General features: G+C 42.3%; 1 protein-coding gene across 1 annotated transcript in view; it reads right to left on the reverse strand.

Annotated features, from left to right (window-relative positions):
* Positions 1 to 27,370, reverse strand: part of GAP43 (growth associated protein 43) — a 52,977-nt gene that overhangs the window by 15,664 nt on the left and 9,943 nt on the right. Inside the window, exon 2 of the mRNA XM_052704599.1 lies at positions 7,253 to 7,874. Coding sequence (XP_052560559.1) covers positions 7,253 to 7,874 — 622 coding nt within the window. The remainder of the gene's footprint in view (positions 1 to 7,252; positions 7,875 to 27,370) is intronic.

A 27,370-nucleotide genomic window follows, 5' to 3' on the forward strand; every position in this document is an offset into this window, starting at 1 on the left:
ACTCTGCAGCTCAGCAAAGGGCCAATGTCCAGCATGGGCACCTGGCTGCCAGAACCTCAGCTGAGATTTAAGCCCTGGTCCAATGTTGCATGCTGACAGTGATATTACATAGGCCACAGAAAGGAAGAAGCAGCATTTTCACAGACCACATATTCACAGTTGAAGATGATAAAGCCAAAGATCTTTATATGGTGTATCATCTAGTTGGGAAGAAAACCACAGATCTACTTGCCTGCAAAATCAAATTCCCCTTCAGAGAAAAGCTACAGCACTCTTTATTAATTAATTTTTTCCAATACTTTATTATTAACCATCTCCTCTACTTTTCTGCCTGAAAAATAGCTCAATATCAACAGAGAGAAAAGCTAAGGAATTAGGAAGTTCTCCTTTATATCTACAGCATTATGTAGCCTTGAGAAATACACTGTGCTTAGAGATGTTCAAATTGAGCTTGCATGAGTTGGGGTTTCGGATGGTCTATTGGAAGTTCAGAACTGGAGGTGGAACCTACACACAAAGCCAACTCTAGCAGCTGTCTTCATGTCTACCACTGACTTGTAGGCCTCCTGCAACTATTTCAATTTCTTTGGTTCTCCTGACCACTGCCAAGTTTCACAGACAACTATATGGCTGAATATATTTGTGCTATGCTTTTACAAAAAGGACACCTTTCAAGTATAAAATGGACCTACATGTCATTGCAGTCATCCACGATCATTGAGTGGCTGTGTTCAAAAAACAAATATGTTAGTGTGTAAAAGGGCTGGAATGAAGAGAAACACAGAAGAAATACTGCCTTCCTGGAAATACATAACAAGTACAGCCTTTTCTGGACTAATGTATGTAGTGTTTGTCACCCTGTTTCACAAAGAACGTTTGCAGATTTAAGGGGAGTTCGGAGCAAGAGACAAAGCCTGGGAATTCTTTCATACAAAATGCAACTGAAAACATTGCTTGTGTTTTTGTCAGGAAAGAGTGAAATAGCAAGGTCTGTGGTGCTGTGCCATCTGTGCATATGCCTATAGAATACACTATATGCCATAAGCAACAGCATAATGTTGCTTAATAGCATAAAGGGCTATCAGAAGCTTTTGTTCTCTCTGTGATGAACACAAGTAAAGAAAGATATTTCAGGCAATGATGTCCAATTCATTGGTAATCTTTCCAGACATGGTACAGCTGATTGGAGTTGGGAAAGCTGTTGACACTTAGTTAATCAGATATTGTGTATTTTTATATATGCCACATAAAAGCCCTAGTTATAATTAGTATTGAAAGAGATGATACATCACACTTAAGGTGTTAAATCAAATTCTAAGTGGCAAAGGACAGGGATGGGTCCTAGCTGTAGAGAGCCTATAGCAGCATTTGTTGCTGGCCACAGCAGGAGAAGTACAGTAAATGAATGTTAGGTCTGACTTGTATTGGCAGCTTTTATGTCCCTCTGCAGTTATTCTATAACTTCACCCTGCTAGGCTCCATGGAGCTGCTGCAGATTGGAAGCGATCGCTGAACTGCCACTGGTAATCCAGTATTAATGCACCTATTATGCAGCACTCAAGGAATGTTGAACTAATCTGATCCCTCTGACCTGCTGAACCTTCCCAGTCCCATTTCTTTCTGCAGTCATCTATACCACTGAGTCAGTACTGCTACCTCTAGAGTGACGCTGCTTGGATCTGTAAATCCCAGCTGATACTCTGCAAGCTTATATCTGTCTGCAAAGTTCAGCCTACTTGATCCCAGTGCAAAGAGATGACACTGGTGGTGCTGCAGAGCACAGCTGGGAGCTACAGCAAACAGCTGCCATTTAAATTTCATTGTCTGTCTGCTCTGTCCAAGTCTGTCTGCTATTTGAAACTTCCTACACTAAAAATTTAGCTATCATTTATGGCAGAGGGGATTCCTTCCATGTGGGGATTTTGGAGCATTTTCTGAAGATGGCCTGTAGCAGGTCACTGCAGAAGGCACTGTAACAAAGACATAGTGATTGAAAGCATGACCTAGGCAGTTTAACCATGGACTTTGGCTGTAGAGACCTGTATTAGTGTGAGTGACCACTACGCAATACACAAGACATCAGTATGTACTGCCTTCAACTCCATCTGCATGTACTGCCTTCAAGAGCTCTTTCCTATAGAGGTCTGTAGGAGTATAATGCTCTCAGCAAACCTCACTGTATGCATCACCTAGAAAGTTTAGTACTATACATGTCCAAGACTTTGTCCATTTGTGAGAATGCTATATAGATTCAAACAATAGTGAGGCTGTTGTTTACAACCTCCCCATGGACAGGAAAGCCATGCAGTTTGCCATGATCAGTGAGGAGTGGCTCACCTGATACTGCAACAGCTGTGGTTCTCAGCATTAAAAGGTGTCATCTTTCCTATAATTTCCATCCTTCACAAAATAAACCAGTTAACCACTCTTTCTAACTGAGGCCTCCTTGGCCTAAACCAATGATTAATTTGCTTTCCTTGGGAGGCATTTTCCAGAGTCATCCCACATGGTATCAGTAAATATGCTTAATGCCACCTACAATTTCATTAAAAATGGTCAGGTCTTTTATACTGCCTACATGTATACCGGGCAAGCAGTATCTCATTTAAAAATGGCAAATTTAACACATACATGGCACCAGAGATAATATTTCACTCTGCAACAGAGAAGAAAATCTGCATCTATTACAAGTTTCTGGTTGTCTGAAAAACTCTGCTCCTCACAGGGACTGCAATCCACATATCCACCTAGGCACAATGCAAAGATTAAAATTTTCAGAGCAGCTGAGGACTAGGCACATACTTTGTCACCCTGAACCATGGTGCAGGTAACCTAAATTGCATTTATATTCTTATTTTTTTGCTTGAGTAATACTACAGACAGGAAAATTCTGGTATGCTTGCTTAGAGTTGTTCCCTCTGGGGTGCTCATGGGAGGACTAGTGCATTTGCATTGTGTTCCTCAGCTGCCAGGTGTAGCAGCGGAGATAAGCTCCAGTGAAACAGGAATGTCAGTGAGGTTGCTCTGTCTCCTGCCAGCTACCCACAAGCCAAGACTAAAATTCCAGTTATACAACTGCAATCCTCTTGCATAGTGCAGGCTGTACTCTAGCTCCTACATGACAATGGACAGTCTTCCCTTCCAAATCTTTATACAGCCAGTGCTCTCTAGATGCAGCAACTATTGTCCTTCAATCAATACACTGATTGAGCAATAAACAAAGAACTTATTCAGCTATAAATCATGGAAAAGGATCTGCAGGGACTTGCTGCCTCTGAGGAAGTGAACATGGTGCCTCCCTGTGTTCCTTGCTTGCAGGGTACGGGGCCCCAGGGAGAACTGTGGGCTTGCACGCATGCAGGACAATTGACATCTGGCTGATTTTTCATTTCAGCCGTGAAACTACCCCATTGTAAAGCTATTTCATCAAGCAGGAGAAAGCAATCTTCATTGCTCAACAAAAGAAGACCAATTTGTTTCCTTAGACACAATTTACTCTTTCACATTTCTGGGCTTTGTTGTATCCTTACCTGACAACTTGAGAATGCTTTTGAAGTGAGAGCTAGCCAAGTTTGGAGATGAGCCTTGAAAACCTGGTAAATTACAAAGAGAATCTAACATTGTGTGATATTCACCTCTTCTCCTCATAAGGCTCACAGTATCCCTTCTTCTATAATTTGCTGTGCTGGATGCTGATCTCACTTCAAAGCTGTATTAATGTAGATTCTTTCCAATGACACTGATGGACACTCTCCACATTTAAGTTAGTGCACCCTAGATTTAATATCTCACCTCTCCATCCATATGTAAGGTATAAATTCCTTCCAGTCACTTTTGAATTTTGACCTGTTGAGTAGATTGTCATTCAAGGCAATTTCTCTAAGCATAATTCCAACGTTAAAGGGGCAAAAGTTGGATCATAACTAGAAAGTCAACAAAAATAAGTATTGGCAAGAAAGCTCAAGTAAGAGAATACCTTTCTGACATGCAAGTCATCCACTAGTCATGAAGAGAACAGAACGATGTCTTTCTTACTTCAGTCCCGCATTGCTACTGAACAAAGCCCAGTGACTCATTTCATAGTGTCCTCAGGTTGGAATCTTCCTACTTTTCTCAGAGACGATTCACTGAGGATTGCTTAGAAACTGCCCTACTTTACAATTGAGAATGCCCATGATATGAGAACAACTAATAATGGATGCAGGACAATTGGGTGAAGTCATTTCCTAAGCCACTACCAATATACAGGTCGAGTACATGGAACTGAATAACAAGAAGGGTTGAGGTCTGTCAGGGGAATTAGAGGATTGTATGAAGAATCACCCAGCCTCCCTCCCACTCCAGAAACATTAAATATTAAGCATTTAAAAATCATGCAGTCCTCTTTATCCATTAATTAGTCTTTTCCTCTCTTCCTGTCTTCTTTGTCTTGTCTTCTGATAAAAATAAAAAATCTCTTTGACTGTTTCTTGTGTTTGTCCATAGAAGATATCTACAGATAACACAATATAGCCTGTATCTACAGCCTGTAGTAAAATTCAAGGCAGATGAACATGACTGCACAAAAGTAGCACGGTCGGCAAGCCTCACAGTAGTAGCAGCCAAGCATGCTATGGCAACCAGCCAACCAATGACACTGGCGAGGAGCCAATTTGATTTATTTTTGGCAGCCTGAGACTGCATTCTACTACTGTGCCAGTCTTCGATCACAGAAATGATAAGAGATGACCTTTGAAAGCCAAGGGGACAACTTCTGGGAGAAGGGAACTGATGAAGCTGAAACAGGGTCTGTCCCCAGGCTAGCAGAGTACCAGAGTGGCAGATGTTTGGTAGCCCTCCCTCTTCCAAGAACAATCAACTAGTTCAGTCATGCCAGCAACCATCAGTGAATGATATGTTTACTGGGTGAAAACTGGGAGAAAGGTTGAGACACATGTCTGTAAGACCATGAAAGGTGTAAGTGCCAAGAGAGAGAAACAGTTTTAAAGAGATGAGAGAGAATAATAGAATTAAGATAAACAAAAGAGAATTTAGGCATCCTAACATGAAACATTGTCTGTCTGTGGGATCTTTGATACTGTGACGATGCTCTTCTGTGGAAGATGCTATGAAGAGAGAGCTGCTTCTTACTATTCTCGACATTGTGCTATAGAGCATGTTGCAGAACACAACCTAGCATCCTCAAAGAGACAGACAAGGCCTATTAAATCTGTGGGTTTTTCTTCTTCATTTCCTTCTTGCATTGCTCTGGGGCCCAGCTGTTTGACTTTGTGGCTAGGAGGCTGATACCATCCTTTAATAAGAATTTAGCAAAAAAAAAATAATCTATATTCATTAACATTTTAAAGAGAATATCAGTTTAACTGTGGCCACACACCTTCCATGTTTGCTTTCTGCAAACATTTGTAAGCTTGCATGCATATTAAGTGGGTCTGAATAGATGCACATACTGGCCTTGAACAATCAAATAATCACTGAAAGCTCATTTTTAAACACTTATTTGATTGTAGATTTTGTAACTTACTCTGTTGGCTAGTTATTTACATAAGCAGCAGTATCATGTGCAAATGTGTATTAGATTGTAATATTCTCATTTCAAATGATGTTAAGGGCAACAAGACCATGGGGAAGATATCTGCAAATGACTCAGAATACTGAGTACAAAAAAAGAAAACATTATTTGATTACTGACCATTGAAAACAGGTAAAATTAAGCAAGTGAAATATCTTAATGCTATGAATTGCCTATCTCTATTCATTACAGAATATTACACTGAATAAAAATATGATGTTAATTCAAAGCAGAATAGCTATTCTTATTTAGGAATAAGACACTCCAAATCTTAACCGAAAGTTAATTTGCACTCATTATTCTGTGTACACAAGACTCCAAAACACTGAATTACACTGTTTTTACCAGTGACATTTATACCTTTGCTTGTGTACAAATACAATGCAAGTACAGCATGCAACATACCAAATTAGATTTCTCAAATCATATACCATTTATTTTGCAACTCAACTCATCATATAAAGTGAAAGACAGAAGGGATGGAGACCACCAAGAGCCAACATGGTTGAATGCAAATTCAAGATTTATCTCTAGAAATGCTTAAATGAAAGGAAGTAAAATAAGCATCCCTTTGCTGTTATGTACTTTCAGCTTAGAGTCACACTCCTCAAAGCAGTTCCCCTTGTCTGCACATTAAAACAGAATTATTTTGCACGAGCTCTTCTCTGAGTACTTATCTGTCCTTTTGGATAAGTACTTCCTTATCTTTCCACTTTGCTGAGTGGGTGCAGTCACCTGAAGCTCTGAGTTAGCTATGAAGCTTGGAAGCCTAACTGTAGAATTGGATTTATCATTTTGGAAGAGAAGTCATTCAAACAAATGGAATGAGGAAAAAACATCAGTGAGTGCAAGTCTGGATGAAGATGCTCTCTAACATTTATAAAAGGCCACTTCTGAAAATCAAGGTGGTACCCTACATTTTTTTTCCTCAACAAACTATTGATCCCAGTTGAGTGCCTCATGAATGTGGAGGTCAGTTACACTTTGCACTGCCTCTTGATCAAGTTTCATGTGGTGCCTGCCTCTGATGTACTGTTTCTTTTATTTATGTTGTTTTTCTTTGATAATTTACAGAAAGTAAAGACCAAGAGCAAAAACGTCCTCAGGTCTTTGATGTGTTTTCTACCTATCTCAGTATCATAATTCAGTAACTGCTCTTTATGGTTTGCAAGCAATATGCTACTGTCAAAAATGTTCACTTTTGCCTCTCCAAACTTTTGACTTCTTCCCAGGGAACTAGTTAAACAGACCTGCAGCTTGGTTAGGAGAAAGAATTGGAAAACACTTCCTAGACTGACTGCATTCAGCTCTCTCTCTCCAGTCCTCATTCATTGAGCTGTCAGGGCCTTTAATCTTCCCTTTCCTACCTGATCCTATTATCAGCTGACTGACCCTCTCTCGCCACCATGTAGAAAAGGGCTAGATGGCACATCCACCTACCTAGAGGAACAAGAGCCTCAAGAGGAAATGCAGTTTTTCCAAAGATATTGGGAAGCAGAAGAGAGGGTGTTAAGGAAGAGCATGCACATCCACCACCCAGAAAACCTTTCGAAGGCATTCTGTCTTTAAGTCTCACTCTGATTCCTGTGATGGAATCAGAGGTCTCGGAGCCATCTGTATGAGAACAAGGCAGGCACCCATTTCTGGAGAGGCCCACTCCCTACCGAGGCGCTCACTCACCTGTCTTCTCTTCGGTTTGGCTGCTCTCCACTGTCTCCATTTGGGGTTGCGCTGTTGCCTTGGCAGTAGCATCCTCTGCAGCAGGGGTGGTGGTGGCAGTGGTGTCAGCAGCAGGCACGTCGGCTTGTTTAGGCTCCTCTTTGTCTTGGGCTTCGTCAGCCTTCAAGGATGGCGAGTTATCAGTGGAAGCTTTAGTGGCACTTTCTGTCTCGGCGGCGGCAGCGGATTTTTCCTCCGAGGAGGCGGCAGGAGTGGCAGCCTGCGGGGCTGGCTGCTCTGAGCCCGTGTCAGCGGCTCCGTTCCCTTTTTTCTCCTCTGCTGGCGCGCTGCTGTCTTTGCTGCCCTCATCCAGCTGGGCACTGTCGGCGGCGCTGGCCTCTGTGGCAGCAGAAGCCTCACTCTCTTTGTTCTCAGCCGCTCCGCCAGCAGGGCCTTCATCCTTCTTGTCGGCGGCCTCAGACTCGGATGCGGGGGCATCTGCCTTCTTCTCCCCCTTGAGCTTTTTCCTTGTTATGTGTCCACGGAAGCTGGCCTGGATTTTGGTCGCTGCCTTATGAGCTTTATCTTCTGGTTTGATGCCATCTTGCTCAATCTTTTGGTCCCCGTCCTCATTTTTTTCAACCTTAGAAGAAGAACAAGGAAGGAGGGCAGAGGAGAAAACAGGGTAGTATGGTTAGGTTGTGGGTGGACTTGATCTTTAAGGTCCTTTCCAATCTGAGTGATTCTATGATTAGATAAGATTACTCCAGACACAGCCCAGACTCGTCTTTAATTGGGAAATTCCCACCCTCCCCTCCTGCTAACAGGTGACAAGTTTGGAAGCAGCCATTGCATTTGTTATGGGTTTGAGGACAGTGGCTCTTACTTCATGGCTGGGCAGACACAGGGGATTGGCAAAAGGAATTTGCCATCATCTCTGCTAGCGATGCTAGAGCAACTTGCCTGCATGGAAAGGCTTGCACTAGCTGGACTGTCACTGCTGGCATGATTTACTTTCCCATCCATTTTGAAATTTTCCATTTTTTTCCCCCAGTTACTTTTAAAACACTCTCCCACAGGGGTGTCCCACAGTCTTTCCAGATCCTCTTATGCCTTCAACTCTTTGTTCCTTTTTAATGAAACTTTGTTTCACAGGTGTGTGACTCTAGCTACATCGAGTGTTTCATGCTTTATAGCTTTTTCACTCAGATTTGCCTGCAGAGACCATTACTGCCACCCGCCCTGCCACAGATGCAAGCTATTACGCACACATACATATCCTTCTTACAAACGGCCTGCCTGCAAGCATTCTGAGACCTTTTTCTCTGCTCCCCACTCTTGGTTTCATTGTAAAAATAATGGACAGATAGATATCAGTGTTTCCAATTTCAGCAGATTATGACTATTTCTCTGACTGTTGGGTAGAACACGGCTTTACAACAAAGAACAAGCATTCCTCCTGTTTTTTAGACTTAAGCCATGCATTAAAGACTTAAATAGGACCAAAACAGAGCCCATACTTCATGCTGGTCTGCTGCAGACAGATAATGCTCAGTTTGTAAAATCCTACTGAATTTACAGGTCATACCATTCTTCACCCCAATAACTTTAGCTGTTCTTGGGCAAGTAGCAGCTCAGCTGCATACTGATGAAAGGACACTGTTCTATTAATATTCCCATTGGGAAGCATTCAAAAGAGCTACTCAGAAGCAGAGGCACTGGCCTCTTTGCTGTCTGTGCCTGGTTTCCAATGCTGGCTCGGGTCACAAAAGAAAGAAAATGAGCTGGCTGAGAAAGATAGCAAGTGTTTATTTCTCCAAGGGAAGAAGAAACTATTCCTCAGGCCACTGCAACTGAGAGATGCCATCTGGGGAAAGGACCAGAACCAGAAGTTCATAAATACGCCCAAAAAGACTGCAGTTGGAATAAGGGAGGAGACACTGCTGTATCAACACATAGTGCTAGAAAACAGTGCATGTGAAGAGGGTGACAGTGGACTGGCTACAGTCATCAGTCACTGAGAAACAGACTGTAAGGGATCGTTTCCATGCATAATGAAAACACTGATGTGAGACAGATGGGAATGCACATGTGAACAAAGCAGTGCCAGCAAACCCAATATTTGGCCACCAGTAAGCAAGAAGTACCCACCACATCCTTCTGGGGCCACCAGTGAGGACAAGGTCCCCTCTCCTGATGTCCAAGCAGGACAGTTCTCCAGATAAACAGGGGTGAATTTCAGTAGAGATGGTGGCCAAGGAGCTAGCAGCCCCAAATAATCATGGAAAAGAGCTGCTCCGCACAGCTGTGTAGGATTAAGGATTGGTCTGAATGCACCAGCACAGCTGATGTTGCAATGTGACCCAGATGAGCAGAGCAGAGTTCTGCACAAATTCACCTACCCTGCTCTTCAGGCAAGCTGTGCAGTTTCCACTAAGTCCTATGTTGCTGCAGCAACATTACTACTGCCCAGGGAGGTTGTGGAGTCTCCTTCTCTGGAGATGTTCAAGACCTGCCTGGACACCTATTTGTGTGACCTGGTGTAGGGAACTTCCTTTGGCAGGGGGGTTGGACTCGATGGTCTCTGGAGGTCCCTTCCAACCCCTATGATTCTGTGATTCTGTGTAGACAAGTTGGTTTAAGGAGAGCTTGAATATATACGCATTACACTGAAGCCAGAGCAGCACAGACACAGATACACAGACATAGATATTCCTTTCTAGCACCAAGTAACACATGCCCTAGCTTTGACACTCACAAAGGTCTGTGATCAGTTTCAAACAGCAGCATGACTGGGAAACTGGAAAAATAACTACAAGATCCTAAAGATCCAGTACTATATGTCGGATTCCTGTCAAGCCAATAGTGAATGTGGCAAAATTTCAGTCCTTGGACAAAAGGTGAAAATTATTGCTTGAAAGATCTCTTGCCACTAGGACAGCTGTGATGAAATGTAGCCTTGCTGCATATCTTGGTGACAGCTTCCTCCACAGCAGATACCCTGTCACCAGGGCTATGCAGTTCTGCGAGAGCTTCTCTCCCTCCTGCTGCAGGATGGATTCTCCTGACACAAGAGTTCTGATCAAGGTGCATGCAGGGCTCACTGGCCAACCACCCTTAACCTGACCAGGAGTGGGAGAGTGTTTTTCCTCTTCTGGGATGTCAGACTGGAACCTCACAACCACAACTACTGTATTTCAGAGCTAGAAGGCTCACTGCTATTCCAATGACATCATTGTCCTCTTATCCCAATTGGGATGACATCAGCTTGAGTCCCTGCCAGACTGCAAAGTTCACAATTGCAGAATGTTTTTCCAACAGTGCGCTTACAGCATCAATTCAGATATAAAAGATAAGGAACATGAGGCTGGGTCAGACATGGTTTTAAGGTCATGAATAAAAACAATGTTCTAATAGTTGGACTGTGTCAACTCCAATGGCTCTTAGTAGCCCTCAAGAATCCCACTTCAGTTTTTCTCCACTGCAGCATCCTAGGCATTTGAAATGACTTATTTTGAGCTACTGGCCTGAAGCTACTTCTGGGATAGGACACGATATCCATCTAGTATGTAAGTCATGTTGTGTAACAATGGGTTGGATAAGAAGCAGATTGTTTGGAGGTAAACTTCTGTTCTCACAAAAAAAATGAGGGCTCTTCATCTGTAGATTACGCACACAACAGATAAGGTTTAATTAAGGAAGTTGCTCAGAAATAACCTGTACACAATGAAATTCCTGGAAAGCAATTTGTCTTCCTTCGAAAGCTAAAAGGGTGAGTCAGCCTTGCCAGGATGTATTCAAAAGCACTGCAGTGGAAAATGAGAAATCTATCTGTCTTATCTATCCGCCATGCATGTATGACATCTTGGTCATAATATTGTAGTATTCTGGTACAAAAGTGACAATTATTATTAGTGTTTGTACAGACTCAAGAGCCCCTAGCCAAGAAAGCAGGTCTGGTAAGGAAAGTTCTCATGTATTATTATTCAGTCATGCACCCCCTTCATCTATAAATTTATGTATAAACTCACACTAATACTTAATATTGAAATATTCAAGATATTCTTAATGTGCATGGAACTTGAAAATACTAAGGCTGGTTCATATATAGGTACATACAGAGCCAAACACGTCCTTCTTCATTTAGACCATCCCCACATACCCTCTGAAGCCAATATACAAAGCTTTCCCTTTATGAAACATTCTGGTAGCATTTATGTCTCTATCTGCATAGCCCACATCATCTTTCCAATCCTGGAAAAATGATCCTCTCACCATCTCAATCTGCTTGTCTGCCACACCTCCAGCTTTCTAGGACATTCCTTCCCAGGCAGACAGTTCCTGTAAGTGAGACTTTCCTTGCTGTCACATAGCTCAGAGTAGTAGATGAGAAATGAATGCTTAGGACATAGGGTAGAGGTTAGTTTGTAAGTAATAAAAATGTGGAAATTTCATTGACCCAAGACCCCAAGATTTCTAATCTCTGGCTACTTTTCTACCTTCCATCTCCAGAGCTTACAGAGGTATCAAATATAACAAATAATGAAGAAATCTCTGTTTTAACCTCCAAGACCAGCTAAACGGAAAATATGTTACTCTCATTTTAAAAAACAAACAAACAAAAAGAAAACAACTTTGTATTTAGTGAAAAGATATATGGACCTTAAGTAATTCAATTTTCATGACACCTGCACTAAGGTACATGTGGAAATCTTTCCTTCAGTTGACTGGGTGAAACAGAGCTGAATCAGCTAATCATTGGTGGTATTTGTGGGGTGAATTATAGAATGGCTTGGGTTGGAAGGGACCTCAAAGCCCATCCAGTTCCAAGCCCCTAACGTGGGCAGGACTTTCACCCACCAGCTCAGGCCGCCCGGGGCCCCATCCAACCTGCCCTTAAACATTTGCAGGGATCAGACATCCACAATCTCTCTGGGCAGCTTTTTTTCTGCACTTCACCATCCTCTAAGTGAAAAAATGTAGTTTAAAACCATTCATCCTTGTCTTAATGCTATTTGCCTGTGTAAAAAGCTGGTCTACCTCTAGTTTGTAAGTTCTCTTTAAATACTGGAAGGCTGCAATGAGATCTCCCTAGAGTCTTCTCTTCCCCAGGCTGAACCTGTCCAGCTCCCTCAGCCTTTCTTCGTCAGCCCTCTGAGGAAGGTACACATCAGCCCATAATGCTCTAATCTTGACTACTGTACAAAATATATTTGACTGACATCATTCAATTGATTTGCAATGAGATTTAGGCACCTGATTCTCACTGATTTCACAGGATTGAGTCACCTCAAAGCTTTTGTGGGCCTGGCTCTGCATGACCTGATTTGTCTCAGATATAGTATTTAAGGAGCAGAGTGCATTAAAAAAACAAAAAACAAAACAAAAAAAAAAACCATCTGTCTCCCCAGAAGGAGTGAAACATGGACACATGAGAGAGAGAGAGAGAGAGAAAAGACTTTCACATCTTGTGAAGTGAGGAAGCAATTTAGCACAGAGAACAGCTTTCTTTTTTAACCCAGTTAAATGGTGTGAAGACACCTGGATATGGGATGGCACCTCTTAGCACAACCTGTCTGCAAGTCGAGGAAACAAACAGAGTTCCTTTTATTCCCAGGCTGGCAATGGTGATGGTGGCAAAACACCTCAGAAAGAGAAAAGGTTAGTTTGTGTCTCCAGAGGCTATGCAAGATGGTTCCCCAGAGTATAACCAGCAGGGCATCAGCTCTTCAGCTTTAATACTTGAGCAATTATTGGGTTTCCATTATTTTCCCTATGAGATTCTCTCACAGATGTGAAATTTTCCCTCTGTTTTATGATACCTGAAATGGAACAGGCTTATGATAGGCAGGCAATAGATGGATGTTATACACTTGTGTATGGTGACTAAGAAGTGAGGTAGAAAATTACCTAAACTAAATCTATGTAAGTATTTTCAGTGTGCCTTCTCAATAAATCCACTATACTTTCCACTTTGGTGTCATCTACTACCTGATCTCCCCGTAGTTCCAGTGTTTAAATTGAGAAAGGCACCATAAATACCTACACTGCCTTTGCAGGCTGGGTCAGAAAAGGAAAAGCCTCGTACCTGAAGCTGATGCAAAGTGCCCAATGTCCAACACTCAGACTTTTTGGAGCAGAATGGCTTTGGGAAGTCTGAGAAATAGCACTTGGGTCTGTGGGAAACACTACTTGGGTTTGCTGCCGTGGCCACAGAGCACAAGATGCCTTCACTCATCTTTCAGCTCCATGTGCCCAAATTATACTTTGGTGCTACAGCCCACCAAAATGATGCTTTTACAGGATGTCAAGGATGTATGCTTACCCTGAGGGCTTATGTGTGTGAGGGTACCTGAGAACACAAGGTCTGTGTGGACTATATTGAAGATTTTGAGTGCTTGCCATAATCAGCATCTATGCTCTTGTTCTAGGTTGGATCTTGGCACATGTCATGCTACTAGCTGTGCCTAGTCTTCTTTTTGGAAAGAAATATCTGTGTTGCTCCAGAAGGAGCCAGCCAGCAGGTGTTCAGGTCAAGGCACAAAACCTTTTAAAGTAACACCTTTACATGAAGCAGTAGCTTGTATCCTGCAGCTCTTATTCATCCCCTCTGTGCAAGCACAGGTCTGCATCAAGCTCTGCTGAAGGGAAGTGTCCCTGCTTCTCCCCAACCCAAGCAAACTGCAGGCAGGGATACCACAAATCCTTCCACTGCTGGTCTCTGAGGTTCACTTGACCTTTACTAGGTTGCACCAAGGAATTATGAGGCATTTTGTGCTGGCACCCACAGAGCAGGAGCAACCAGGCTGAGGCCCTATTACTAGTTTTGCACACAATATTTCTCCCTCCTAATTTGCCCAGGGTTTTTCTAGCCAGCAGAATGACAATGAAAGGCTCAAGCCCCAAGACCATCCAATCCCTAAACCTTCTTCTTAATCTGCTTATTAGTCTTAGACTTCTGGTACCTATGACAGTAACTCTTAAAACTAATCACTCAACCTTGTGAAGAGAGAGAGTAGAGCTTCAAGTAGCTCCCTCCCTGCTTGATGATAAGCATGGGGCGGTATTTATTATTTTTACTATTATTATTTTAATTTACATCATTGAAAATGGGGGCAATTACCATCTGAGAAAGCATTCACAGGTTTGTTAAAGTCAAACAAACATCATAAGCAATTAGGGAAAGCAAAGAGCGTATTAACTCCCGTGACTTGGGAATATACTCAGAGGGTGGGCTCTGCCAATACAGCAGTAAGCTCCCCTCCCAGCACAGCCCCAGGCCTTGCCACTGTCTGGTTGAGCAAGGAAGTTGTGGAGATGAATCCCACAGTGAAAAGAAAGGGCTCTGCACAGGGCTGATCTGGTAAGAGAGAAGGCTAGGGCAGTGCCATGTCAGAGCTTGAGAGGGAGAAAGAAATGAGAGTGTAGGACTGGAAAGTACAAAAGAATTAAATTGGGAGGAGAAAAGGAAAGGAAGAGAAGAAGTAAAACCTTGTCAGAACCAAGCCACTTCATTCAGCACAGACTACCCCCATGAGCCATGCTCACCTCATTAACTGTGTTCACATCAACCAAGTCTTCAGTGAGGAAAACTCTTTGACTATGCAATAGCCTCCCTTGCCTTCCCCACACTGCTCTACAGTAAACTGTTCTGTGAGATGATGCTTCTATAACACATTGCATCCCCCACTGCTTTATACCTAGGACCAGCCCAAAGAAGAAAAGGTCTCTCTCCTCCTCAACTTCAGCTATTGATAGGGTAATACTCTACGCCTGCTTCCTGTGCCCACACCCATGATGGGTGGCACAGGGGTGCTGCATCCCACTGAAATTAGTGGCAGACCAAAGGAAGTCACAACCAAGATTCTTGATCAGGATCTGGCAAGGACAGTCAACATTGCTTTTCTTACCATTCATTATCCACCCAGTCAGACTTTTTTCTTCTGTTTTTCTAATCTCCCAAAAGTGAGCCTGAGCCACGGAACCACCTTCAGCCAACACCTTCCTCCTCCACAGGGAGCAGAGAATAACCTCTTTAATCATCAGAGCTACTTCCAGCAAAGCCCAAACAACCAGACTTGCAGGTCTTCTACATTACTTGAAAAATGCTCTAAACCAGATCATTTTGAAGCATCTCTCACTACTTTTTCAGCTTCTGTTTCAGACAGACCAATGCCACAACCTCTCTGCAGAGCTGAACAGTGCACGTATTGTGACCTTGTATCCCTAAAGAGGAGGATTTCATAACAAAGGCTGCTACCTATTGGTATAGATTCAGTCTCCTTACAGGTGCAGCTTGTTTACTTGGCTTAAAGTTTTGAAGGGTTCGATGGCTCCTGGTGGCTTTCCTAACCAGCCACGATTAGATCTGCTGGCTCAGCTTCTTGCTTTGCAGTGTTGCCTAACCCTACTAACACCAGACCTAGTTCCACTAAGACTGCAGTTAGCTTTGTATCTGGATGGCAGTGTTGAGTGCTGGCTCTGATTTTCACAGCACCTCCATTTACTGATTTGTGTTGTGGCTCTTCATGTTAATTTGGGATTTTCTTCATCCACACAGATGCATTTTTTTGTTTCTGGCTTGCCCCGGCCTTTCTCTCCACCCACCCTTACTTCAGTGGTACCATTGGTGCTCGTGGTTGCTCCACAGACTTTCAATTTGCAATTGCAATGCAGCAAATAGGGCTCTCACTACAGTATGCATATGGACTCACTACAAGTAATGGATAAGACATGGCCACCTCTTATGGATCTGAATTTTTCCAACCAACAGCATGTCTTGGATACCAGAGACCTTACAGGAAATCTTCTGTGAAATTATTCTTGGCCTACTTTTTTTCTTTTCATTCCTTTTATGTGTTTAAACACAAGCAGAGAAAGGAGGGAGATGTGTCTCTCCTCCCTACTTACCCTCGTCTTAGTTGAAGTGAGGATGGAAAGAATAAAACTTACTCTTGAAATATCATAGAGGAGAATGGGTCCTTGGGCCCACTATCAGCTCTTAGATATTGCTGACACAGAAAAGTGTGAGAAGGCCTGGACCTTATCTCTCTATTTCTCCTAGCCCAAAGTTTGTACAGCTCACTAACAGACAGTTGCACTGAGATCTTATTGGAAATTCAAAGCCAAATGCAATGTTGGGAGGCTAAAGTGGGGTGTAATTCTATTGATTTCAATGTAATTTTCACCTGAGATAATATTTATAAGTCCTTTGTGGTCTGCTACTCCAAACTGCTTGGGAAAGATGACATTGCTATGTTCCAAAAGTACTCTGATCCTAATTGAGTTAGCATTTGTAGTGCTGTGAGAGTCTCAAATGCATGGTGTTGTAGCAAGACAAAGTATTGTGCAATATTTAAGCTTCGCTCTTATCTATTCCCTCCTGTCAATGTAGGATAAGAACATCCTGAAAGGAGGGATGAGAGTCTGTCAGAACCTGAAAAGGCCTCCAGAGGGGACCTGTATGACACAGCTTCTTTCACTCAAGTATTTGGGGCTTGACTGACTGAGACCATGCACCATTTGTGTTACTTTAATACTTTCCAGGGTGCATAAAGCTGAAGAATCAAACCCTTGATTGCAGCTGTCACTCCTGGTGGCAGAGTGCCCACGGCTTAATGCTGTCCTTACCCCTCTCCTGTCCTTCAGGCAGGGTTGTCACCAGAGCGCAGACAGGGCTTTGATGGGAACTTTCCTTGGGGGCCACAGGCAGAAAACGTGACACAGAGCAGCCTTAGGGCTTAATCACTTATTCCAGAGACTGGCACTGAGCTCTGGGAAATGCATATGTGGCTTCAAGCCATTTTGTTTCCTACTTTGCTCCTCTACTGTACACAACTCTATTGAAAAAGGAAGAGGGGGAGGCAAGCCTGCAGTGCATGCTGAGATAGACCCTTTGTGGACACTGTTGAGTTAATGTTGTAAAGATCTCCAGCCAAAAGGAACATGTTGAATAGATGTTGGGAAAAAAAGCCTAAGTGTTTGGATCTGCCTCTCATAAGGGCTAGTATGCCCACAGACATATGTAAAAAGTCTCTCAGAGCTTCCCCTAAGAATCCTGCTGTAGATGAGCTCTTCTGTCTTGCTCTTCTGGACATCTCATCACTAAGTAGATTTTATAAGAGAGCTTCAAATGGCTTTAAATATCTTGGTTCTAAAATCTTCTGGTTTTTTTGTTTTTTTGGGTTTTTTTGTTTTTTTTTTTCCATTCTTCACTCAGGAAATGGAACAAGCTCCTTCTACTTCTTTTGTTCTGCTGTGGATGTGTTATGAGAAGTGGGTTTTCATCATGAGCAGAACCTGTGAGGTTTCTTCTCTCATGAGCCAGTGCAAAGACAGGCAGAAAGCAATGGCATAAACGTGTAGACTGTCTAACATCAGGAAAGTGTGTGTTCAGTCTTTCAGGAAGAGCCAGCACACACAGAGTGCCCAGCTTTGTCACAGAATGAAGAGCTAATAGAAAGCATTGAAGGCCAGTTAGATGCTCTCCAGGGCCCTCTCAGCCCTCTCTGTGCACTGCAGCAGGGCTGATATTGTTCATATTTAACCAACTCTGTAAGATCAGCACCTCTTACCAGCATTCATTCATTTCCCCCAAAGATGATTCTCTGGGTTTCTCTGACAGCTTATTCATTTGGTAAGCTAAAGAGTTCCTTCCCAGAGTTTCAGTCAGCCCCTTGCTTCTTGACCATGTTGAGAACAGCTTGCTTCTGCTTTCTTAGTAACATTCCTTTATAAATCAATAACTCCCATCTCTCATACTGCTCTTTCTTACCAGACCATTCTTCCTACAAGTCTTAATCCCAGCTCAGGGATCCTACTTTACTTACTTACTGAATTCACACTTGTTCTGCTGAGAAATGACTAAAACATCACCCCAGCTTTAATGAATAACGAAACACTATACTCACGAAAATAATAATTAGCAGTGTAGCTAAAAATACATCAGTGTGTGGATCAGACTCCCAAAGGCAGTAAGAAAAGCCGCAGCCACGAACATAGATGGTGATGAAAATAGCTCAGCACTTTAGAAAAAAAGAAAAAAAGAAAGACTTCAGGGGAACTTAGGAATGGCTGAGTAACCTATAGATAGACAGCAATCCATGCAGACTGTTCAGTGCAGCCCTAAGCCTGACTGCTCCATTTCCTGTCAGCCTTTCCCAAACGCCATTCAGTACATTTAGGAGTTTTCTGAGGATGTCAAGAGGTTGGATAGCTGAAGCTGGCTAGGACAAATAAGATGGAGTGGAAGGAAGCCAGCCACTTTTCAGAGGTTCTTAGAGTTTTCATCCGGGCTCCTATTGTACTAACAGTGAGTTTCCAGATGAAGGAAGAGGTGCCTGCTGTGAGAAGAGCCAAATGCAGGAGGATTTATGATGATGACGATGGTTATTATTTCTATATCCTTGGGATATATCTCCCTTGTGGTGCTGGGACAGGAAGCAAAGAAGCAAGCAACAGAAGTCAAGACAATGAGAGTGCTGAATACAAGAAAGTTCACAGGCAGCATACTGGTTTAAGGAGGAAAGACAATTGAGATACTGTAGGGACCAGCTTGCTTTCTTAGAGCACCATCAGACAGCCTTTTTTTTTTTTTTTTCAGAAAGAATTTCTGCTTCTTTGGGAAATCACAGGACAAAGATGACTCTTGTGAGTCCAATTTGTTGATTCATCAACAGTAACAACATTTAGTCCTTCACAAGACATGCTACTGGAATTAGGCAAATTGCAGGTCTGCTCAAATGAAGAAAAAATTACAGTATGCAAAGATTACGGTCTATGTTATATGGAGGTTGCATCAGTAATTATATTCCACTTTTCAGATGAACTGTTGGCTTAGCCATGAAAATAGTCACAAATCCCACATATATTATTACAGTGAATGATTACTGTATCAGATATTTTAGCCTTGGAATCTTCTCGTTTTGTTATTTGTGGGTTGTTTGGGTTTTGTTCATTTGAACCTTTTATTTCCTTCCTCTTCAGTGAAAAAGAGGAAACTATCATTGGAGTATCACAAACTGCATGTCACAAACATATATATACATATATAAACAGAGGAGTACATCAATAACATGGGAGCAATCTACTGCCTGAATTCAGTTGGCATAACCTATTCACTAAATCCTGCTGAAATAAAATCAGAAATGAAGCACAGATGCAGAATATTTCCAAACAGAATAAATTCCACAAGGGTCCTTTGAGCTCCTCAAGAAACAACAAGTTCCAAATGCATGAATGGTAGTCTTCCAAACTAGTCTCTAACTCAGGGTTTCACAATCCGTCTAATCACTAGTAATACTTAACAGCATTGAATGTAGATGTGAAGACCCTTTTGGGGCTTTCAGATACTTAACATTTTGATTTCAGCGTAATGCAAAGGACAACAGTTTCCACCTGTTTCTTGCTTTGGTTGCAGAAACTTTTATTTCAAAGCCTCAAGAAAATATAACACATCCTCCTCTCTCCTCATCAAGGTGCTCACTTTCCAGATTGCACTTTACAGACATTAATAAATTGCTGACATTTTAGTACGCGTTTATATGCTTTAGATCTAGTGGGTCCGTATAAACTTGATTCAATGAAGAATTAAAGGGCCAGGTCTTAAGGAACCAGTGGTAGGCTTTTCACAAATGCCTCCTTGCCTTAATCCTGCTAAAACCAGTGAGAATTAAGCACCAAGACTCTTCGAAAAACCTCTTGGGCTCCTGCCTATATAAATCTAATTTGTCAGGACAGTTCTGTAAATTACCCAATGCCAGCTTGCTACTGTTGGAAAGCAGCACAGTAAATATCTGCTGAAAGATTGCAAAGTAAAACAAAGGAGCTTAAAGAAGACTTAATGCTTGAGAGGGAATTCTGGATATTTGGAGCTCAGGAAACTCAGGGGTATAAAAGGATTACAGTAAAATCTTGGTCCCGATTTTTGCAGTCAAAAGGTGGAAAGTGAAAATGCAGGAGGCAGACAAACTCCTACAGCTCTGCTCTACTTTGCAGAAGTCTTCTGTTAGCCTGGCCCAGGATTTTCACAGGGCAGCTCCTAGTTGCATGTCCCTCACCTCTGATTAGCTGGCTTTATATGCTTTGGGTTTGATTCAGAGCAGTGCTGAACACTCAGAGCTGCAGCTGAGATCAAGGGGAAATGTTTTCAGATATGTGCAACAGAAAATAAAAGCCAGTAGTAAAAGTCACGTCTTTTCTCAGAACTGGCACCTGAAATTAGGGAATCCTGTTGACCAAACAATCTCTTTGTGCCTCAGTTGTCCATCTGCAAAAACAGAATAAAATATTCAGTTACCTCACATAGGTGTCACAAAGATTAACTAAGTAATGTCAGGGAAGTTCACAGAATCACAAGGCAGACCAGGAGAAAATTAATATTTCTGATTTCAGAGCAGAATCTGAAGAGTATTTACTGAGTATAGCTGTGGGGTCACATGCTGACTTATTATGAGTGAACAAAATATTGAATAACTGCTCATTAAGTGAGTGCTGTCCATTCTGTGACCTGAGTGTGGCAGGAATCCCTGGATAGAAAAATAAGATGTAGTCCTGCTATTAGATGTGTATTAAAATACATACACAAGAGGAGACTGTTGTGAGTTTGCACAGGCAACTACACTTCCAGTACTGGCTAGCTTTTGAGTACTTAACTTAGCAGCCTTAATAACTGCCTTTTAACACAGTTTCTCTGTGGTCTTTTTCACATGTACACTAGCTCACATTGCATCTGAAATCTAAATATATTTTCACTCTTATTAATGCAGGATAATTCCATTTCTACCCTGATTTCACCTTCTAAAATGCAGTGAACTGCATCATGGGAGTTCAAACCTCCTGGCCTACAAAAACACCTGCCAAGGTTTGGGCAGGTTCTAGTTTGATCACTTTGCAGAAGAGAAGGCACTAGGGACACCTCATTGCAGTCTTCCAGTATTTAAGCAAGCTTATAAGCAAGAGAAGGAACAACTTTCTACACGACCTGATAGTGACAGGACAAGGAGGAATGGCTTTAAACTAAAAGAAGAGCTATTTAGATTAGATATTGGAAAGATTATTTACCCAGTGGGTGGTGAGTCTCTGGAAAAAGTTGCCTGGAAGAGCTGTGGGTGCCCCATCCTTGGAGGTAGTCAAGGACAGGTTGGATGGGGCCATGGGCAGCCTGAGCTTGTGGGTGGCAGCCCTGCCCACAGTAGGAGGGTTGGAGCTTAATGATCTTCAAGGTCCCTTCCAATTCAAGCTGTTCTATAATTCTGTTACTCAATTTTTCTATGTTCAAGAGGTGCCAAACCCATGGCAGGTACCAGGAATGAGGTGAGGGATTTTCAACAAGTAGCTTAGGAGGAAGTTTTTCACTCAGAGGGTGGTGACACACTGGAACAGGTTGCCCAAGGAGGCTGTGGATGCCCCATCCTTGGAGGCATTCAAGGCCAGGCTGGATGTGGCTCTGGGCAGCCTGGTCTGCTGGTTGGTGACCCTGCACACAGCAGGGGAGTTGAAACTAGATGGTCTTTGTGGACCTTTTCAAGCTGTTCTGTGATTCTATAAGACCACGAGACTGTTCTCCTATATGGGAATGCCTACTGAAAAGCAGCACTAGCACCAGCAAAGTGTGCTATCAGTAATCTGACGTATTTCCATAGTAAGAGTCACACTTCAATTCCTCAGTCTCTGTGTGTGGCTTAGAAGCCACAGGTTGGTCATAGTCAAATTAGGAAAGGCAGAATTATCAGTGGAAAATGAGATATTTTTCTTAGCAAAAAAATAAATTAATGGAAAGTAAGTCTTATCTGGCAATTTAATGAATGCACAATTACTGCATCAGGGAAAAGCCCCCTGAAGATTTCACTATTTAATATGTACAAAAAGCTACTGAACAGAGAATTACTTTGTTCAAAGGATCAGTTATATCCTTGCCTAGTTTCCAGCAACTCAGTAGCTATCCTGCAGTATCAGAACTGGAACAGCAAAGGTGCTGCAGGGCAAGAGCATGGGATGCTGATAAAAGTGGAACAATGGAATGGCAGAAATTCTGCTCAGCATTTTTCTCTGCTCTGTATAACTGAGTGCTATTTCACTGCCACTGGCAGCAAACTGACCTCCAGTTCACACTGCAGTACTTGAAAATCGCGTTTTTTAGAAACTGTGCCCATCTCCAATTGTGATTCATTTCTCCAGGCATTTCTGCGACGTTCAGAGTTTTCACAAATAGATTTCCAAACAGCAGAGTTGCTCTGTACTCCAAAGAGGTACTCAGCATACTCTGCTGCTCGCTGCACCTGACAGCAGGAAAAGCTTAGAGGCAAGTACCCAAGAGAGAAGTTGAAACATTACAGCTTGGAGATATCAGTATCGATGCTACCTTGCTGTGTGAAGCTGAGATGCAATTAATTATATGTGAGAGGTAGAGCTGGATGGGGCAGGATATGAGGAGCCAGAGCAACGAGAAACACATTTTCCTTTCTGTGGGACCGGGCCAGAACCACAGAAGAAAAAGAGGAAAAACCAGACCTGTCAGTGGGACCAATCACTGTACTTAGCAAGACAGGAAGGCTAACCTCAGTGTGGGAAGGCCCATTCAGTTGTAGAATTCTGTGCTGTGGCAGTGGAGATGCTTTGGGGATCAAAAAAGGAGTCGGAGTTGCTCCAGGATGAAATCCCATCTGATCTGAAGGAAGTGAGAACCAGAAAATTCCCACCACCTCATAAATGCTAACACAAGACCTGCATTTTCATTACCTCTGGCAAGCATGCATCTAGTTTGGCCAGATTCACTTTGCAGCAAGGCCTTTTTCTTCTCTACACTGATAACCTCTCCACTTCCACCCCTAACTGGCCAAGGAGGGGGATCCTGCCTCCAGACTTCACATCAAAACCTTCTCTTATAGCCAACTCCATATAGTGTCTCTCCAGATCACTCAGCCCTGGCCAATGAGTCTGCAAAAATCCTGACAGTCAGAGGACTAACTAGAGGAGCAGTCTCTTAAGATGCCATGATGGGCAGTCTTGCCAGAAGGTACTCAAAACAGGAGACAAGGTGCCCTCATAAGGCACAGGCTTCATAACTAGTAGTTAGTTTTGTCAGGTTTACAGTGGCATGCCATGCTGACACACCTCAAGAGAACAGAGGTACAAGTCTTCTTCTATGCATGGAGTGCAGGAGAATTGCTTTTGTTCAAAGACTTCTGAATTTCTGCATTGGAATTTCTCTATTTCCATTTCAGCCTCTGTTAAGACAAAACTGTTCCCTGAGATGTTAGGTTGCTTTGTGCCCTGGTGGAACAGGAATCTAAACTTCATGAGAGAAGCATCAAGGTTGGGACAGAGAACCTACAGTGCCATATACCTGCCTGCTTTCTGGCTTGTCAAACCTAGGTCTTCCTCAGGAGATCCTCCCACACAATCCTACAGACAGATGCATGCTCCATTCCCACAGGCACACACACAAAATGACCAGCAAACCGAGCAAACAAATGATTTACATTACTCAAGCCACATCTTCCAGCTGCAAGGCAAAGGAAGAGGAAAAGAAAAGTATGTTTCCCATTATTTCTAGATTAGTTTATGGAAGGAATGTAAATACTAGTTTAAATGGTATTGATGGTACACAGAGGAGAAAACAGGCAGAATGACTTTTGCTGATGATTCCACTTTCTTCTGTGCCTCAGTTTCTGCACTCACAAAGGAAACAATAACAAGAGAGGTCTAGGCTTGATCTGCTAGGGATCTAGGATGATACTACAGAAAAGGGTAGTACTAGTTTCAATGGCAGAACATTTGGCCCATTTTGGTCCAGTAATTTTGCAACCCCTTATTCACAGGCACAAGTACACAGTAGTGTGACTCATGCATTACATAAAAAGCCTGTCCTACAATCATCTTTATGGCCACATGCTAAAAGCTGATGTAGAAAATGTAAAATGGAGACTCTCTGAAACTTGGCTTTCACACCCTTTTGAGTATGCCCTATGATAATTTTTACCATGTCATTTATTTTTTTCTGCAAGTCCTCCCCACCCCCAGCTACTATAAAAGATAGGCAAAGCTCACTGAGTGGGTAGCTATTCAGTATTTCCCTTTATCCTAATTTCAGGCATGGCAAAGTGCCTTATTTGCCACACATCACTCAAAGCCAGGACTGAATACAGAATTACTAATTACCTCACAGCCTTTTCTAGGGTACTGTTTTGCCACAGTATCTCAGTGCTCCATGAGCCTTAACAGATGTTCTCACCAGGGAGGTAGGTGGGGTTGTTATCTCTACTTCACAGACACTGAAATCAGACACAAAGAGTGTAAGGTGAAAAAGTCCGCAGCATCTGCTGATTTGGGGTCCCTAATTTGAGACGCCTTGGATTAGCATTTCCCCAGATCTGTGTGCACACTGGGAGCAGAACTCCACACAATACCAGCTCTGCATTTCTGCCAATCAGAGCCCAGGTGTCTCAGATGGAGAAACCAGAAAATGAGAACACACCAATTAGTGGCCACCCCTGGAAATCTCATTTATAGGCATTTTCAGTATCACACAGAAACCTGTGGCAGGAGGCAGGAAAAATTCAGGAGCAGAATTCAATTGCCATAACATGAGACCATTCTTCTTCTTTCAAACAGCCCTCCGCTCAGTTCAATACACAACCTTCATCGCTGGCAATAAATGGAACAGGAGACTATAGAAAACATCTTTGTTCATGGCAAAACTCTTTCAGTCCCTAAGTACATCTTATTTTGTGCATTGAATGTGGCTAGGATCCTAGCAAAAAATTAACCCACCCACTCCCTTCCCCTCCTTCCCCCTTCCCCCCCCCAAAAAAAAAAAATAAGATCAACACACTATTTGACCATATAATTAAGCACCAAACCATATGCCTGTATACGAGAGAGGGCAAATCAGAGAAGGAAGGAATGACAACTCTTTAATTAATTATTTACATTCAAAGTGTCTGGCTTTGAAAACTCAAAATTTGCTTTAAGAAGTAATTTCCTATTTTAAAAATGCAAATGAAAAAGAAAGGAAATAGGAAATTCCATCTTTTGAAACTATAATGGCATTATGTTTCCTTGTGTTTTAAAGCTACAGTTGTTGCTTATTAAATGGTTGCAAAACTCTTACACTTTTTCTTCTACTATCAACTTCAGACACAGCCAAACAAAGAAAAAAAATTAAGAAAAAAATCACAATATGCTTTTGAAGAAGATACCTACCAAGGAACTTCTTGTCCACACAGGAAAAATTCAGCAAAATTCCACGTAGTTAAAAAGACCATCTTTGATTGTTACAATTTATCTCATCCCCTAAATGCTGGGTAATCCTGATTACAGGGAAGATGTTTTGTTCCTGCTTTTCTGTTTTGCAAAGGCTTTGGAAGAACCTAAGAAAAGGATATCTCGCTGAGGGTTGTATGGACTCAGCACATGATAATAGAAGATACTACAGATCAGCTTTATTTCTTCCATAATCTCATGTAGCAGTATTTCTTCTGCTGTAGAAGAATTTATCCAAAGAAAGTGAAATCCCTTCAATATTACATCTCAGCATGTTTTATTTAGTACTCCCAGCAACCGCTGGGACACATCATAATGGGAATAGAGGGGAATAAGTACTAAAGGTGAGTGCTAGTAGGGGTACAGCACTCCAGTTGGGAATTCCTGAGTGACTGCCATATAAATGCTTTGAGATAATTCACGTCAGACAGGTAGAAGAAGTCACCAACTGATAAATCCCTACTAATCCTCTCCTGAGGGTGATGAAAAGGAAATATCAGTGTGGAGTTCCAGCAGATGACCAAGTTCAGAAGACAGATAGTGGAGTTACATCTAGGATGAGATGACTTGCAGAAATCATAGCTTTAAGGCCACCAGAAAATATGTGCTGAACTAGACACCTCATTATCACAATACACCAAATGAATGTCTTCTGAACCTATACGCTCGTGCTAAAAGCAGAAGACAGAGTGACATCTAAACTGTCAGGATTTAGGCATCTAGCTCCAGTTATCAGTGAAGCATCATCTGTTTTGGATTCCAATCCCTGAATCTCTGCTCAAAAAGGACATAACTATAGTCCTCTCTGACAGCATGCAATTTATAGGCTTTTAGGTAATTATCTGAGTGCTCAAATTATGCTACCTACATTATGCCCCAGTTCTCTACCTGAAGGGATCTCAAGTCTTACTTTTCCTACTACAGAAGACTGTTTAGAGTAAGATACTTCTAGCTTTTCATGCTTAATATATTAGGCTTTTTTTATTTTCTTTTTCATGGAAGAATTAAATTAGCTTGAGACCAGAGACAGCACAGAAGTAAATCTAGCTTTACAGTCCAGTGGCTAAGCACTCTTCTGCAAAGGGGCAGATTGGGTCCAGTTCCTGCTTCAGTGAATATTTGATACTAATCACAGAAAATCCTCCTTGGAGACCATATGAGACCATTTAGTCCACCTTGGGTTCAGCAATACCTCAAGAGCCCTACAGTGACTGGAGCTGCTGCATTGGCTTTCTCAGACAATCTACCCCACTGCATCAGTTTCTTTTTGGTGAGAAAACTCTTCCTAAACCATAGTCTGAATCACTCTCATAGCCCATTAAAGACATTCACTTCCTGTTTTATCCATTCTGGACACAAAGAAGAGATTATTCTCATTTTATTGCACTTGTTTCCTATGCATTTGAAGACCTTTATCCTAAGTCCTCTCTGCCTTACGCCTTTTAAGTTAAAAACAAGCTAATTATTTCAGTCTTTCCTCGCAGATTACATTTCCCTTGACCTCCAGCAATTCTCACTGTCCCAGTTTGCACCCTCCCTCACTGGACCAGACTTTCTTAGAGAACGATGAAGAATAAAGCATGGCATTTCAGCTGAGACTTACATGTCCTGATCAGAGCAGAAGGCTTATTGTGTGCATCTTACAGCCTCTACTTCTATTTGCACAACCTGGTAAGATGAACTTGTGGTCATCTAGAGATGCTGTCTCCCCTCCTGAAGGATAGTTGGTTGTTGTGTTGGCCTCCATGGATAGCTGGGTGCAATTTATTAATCCTGCCCATGCAGAGCACCTTGGATTCATTCTGATGCTTTTCAGACTAAGTCCTTGGTTTGACAAGATTGCCTTGAATTCCAGTAAATTTCACCAACATATAC

This window comes from Tympanuchus pallidicinctus, unplaced genomic scaffold (genome assembly GCF_026119805.1).
Source record: "Tympanuchus pallidicinctus isolate F22 unplaced genomic scaffold, pur_lepc_1.0 scaffold10, whole genome shotgun sequence".
Taxonomy (NCBI): Eukaryota; Metazoa; Chordata; class Aves; order Galliformes; family Phasianidae; genus Tympanuchus; species Tympanuchus pallidicinctus.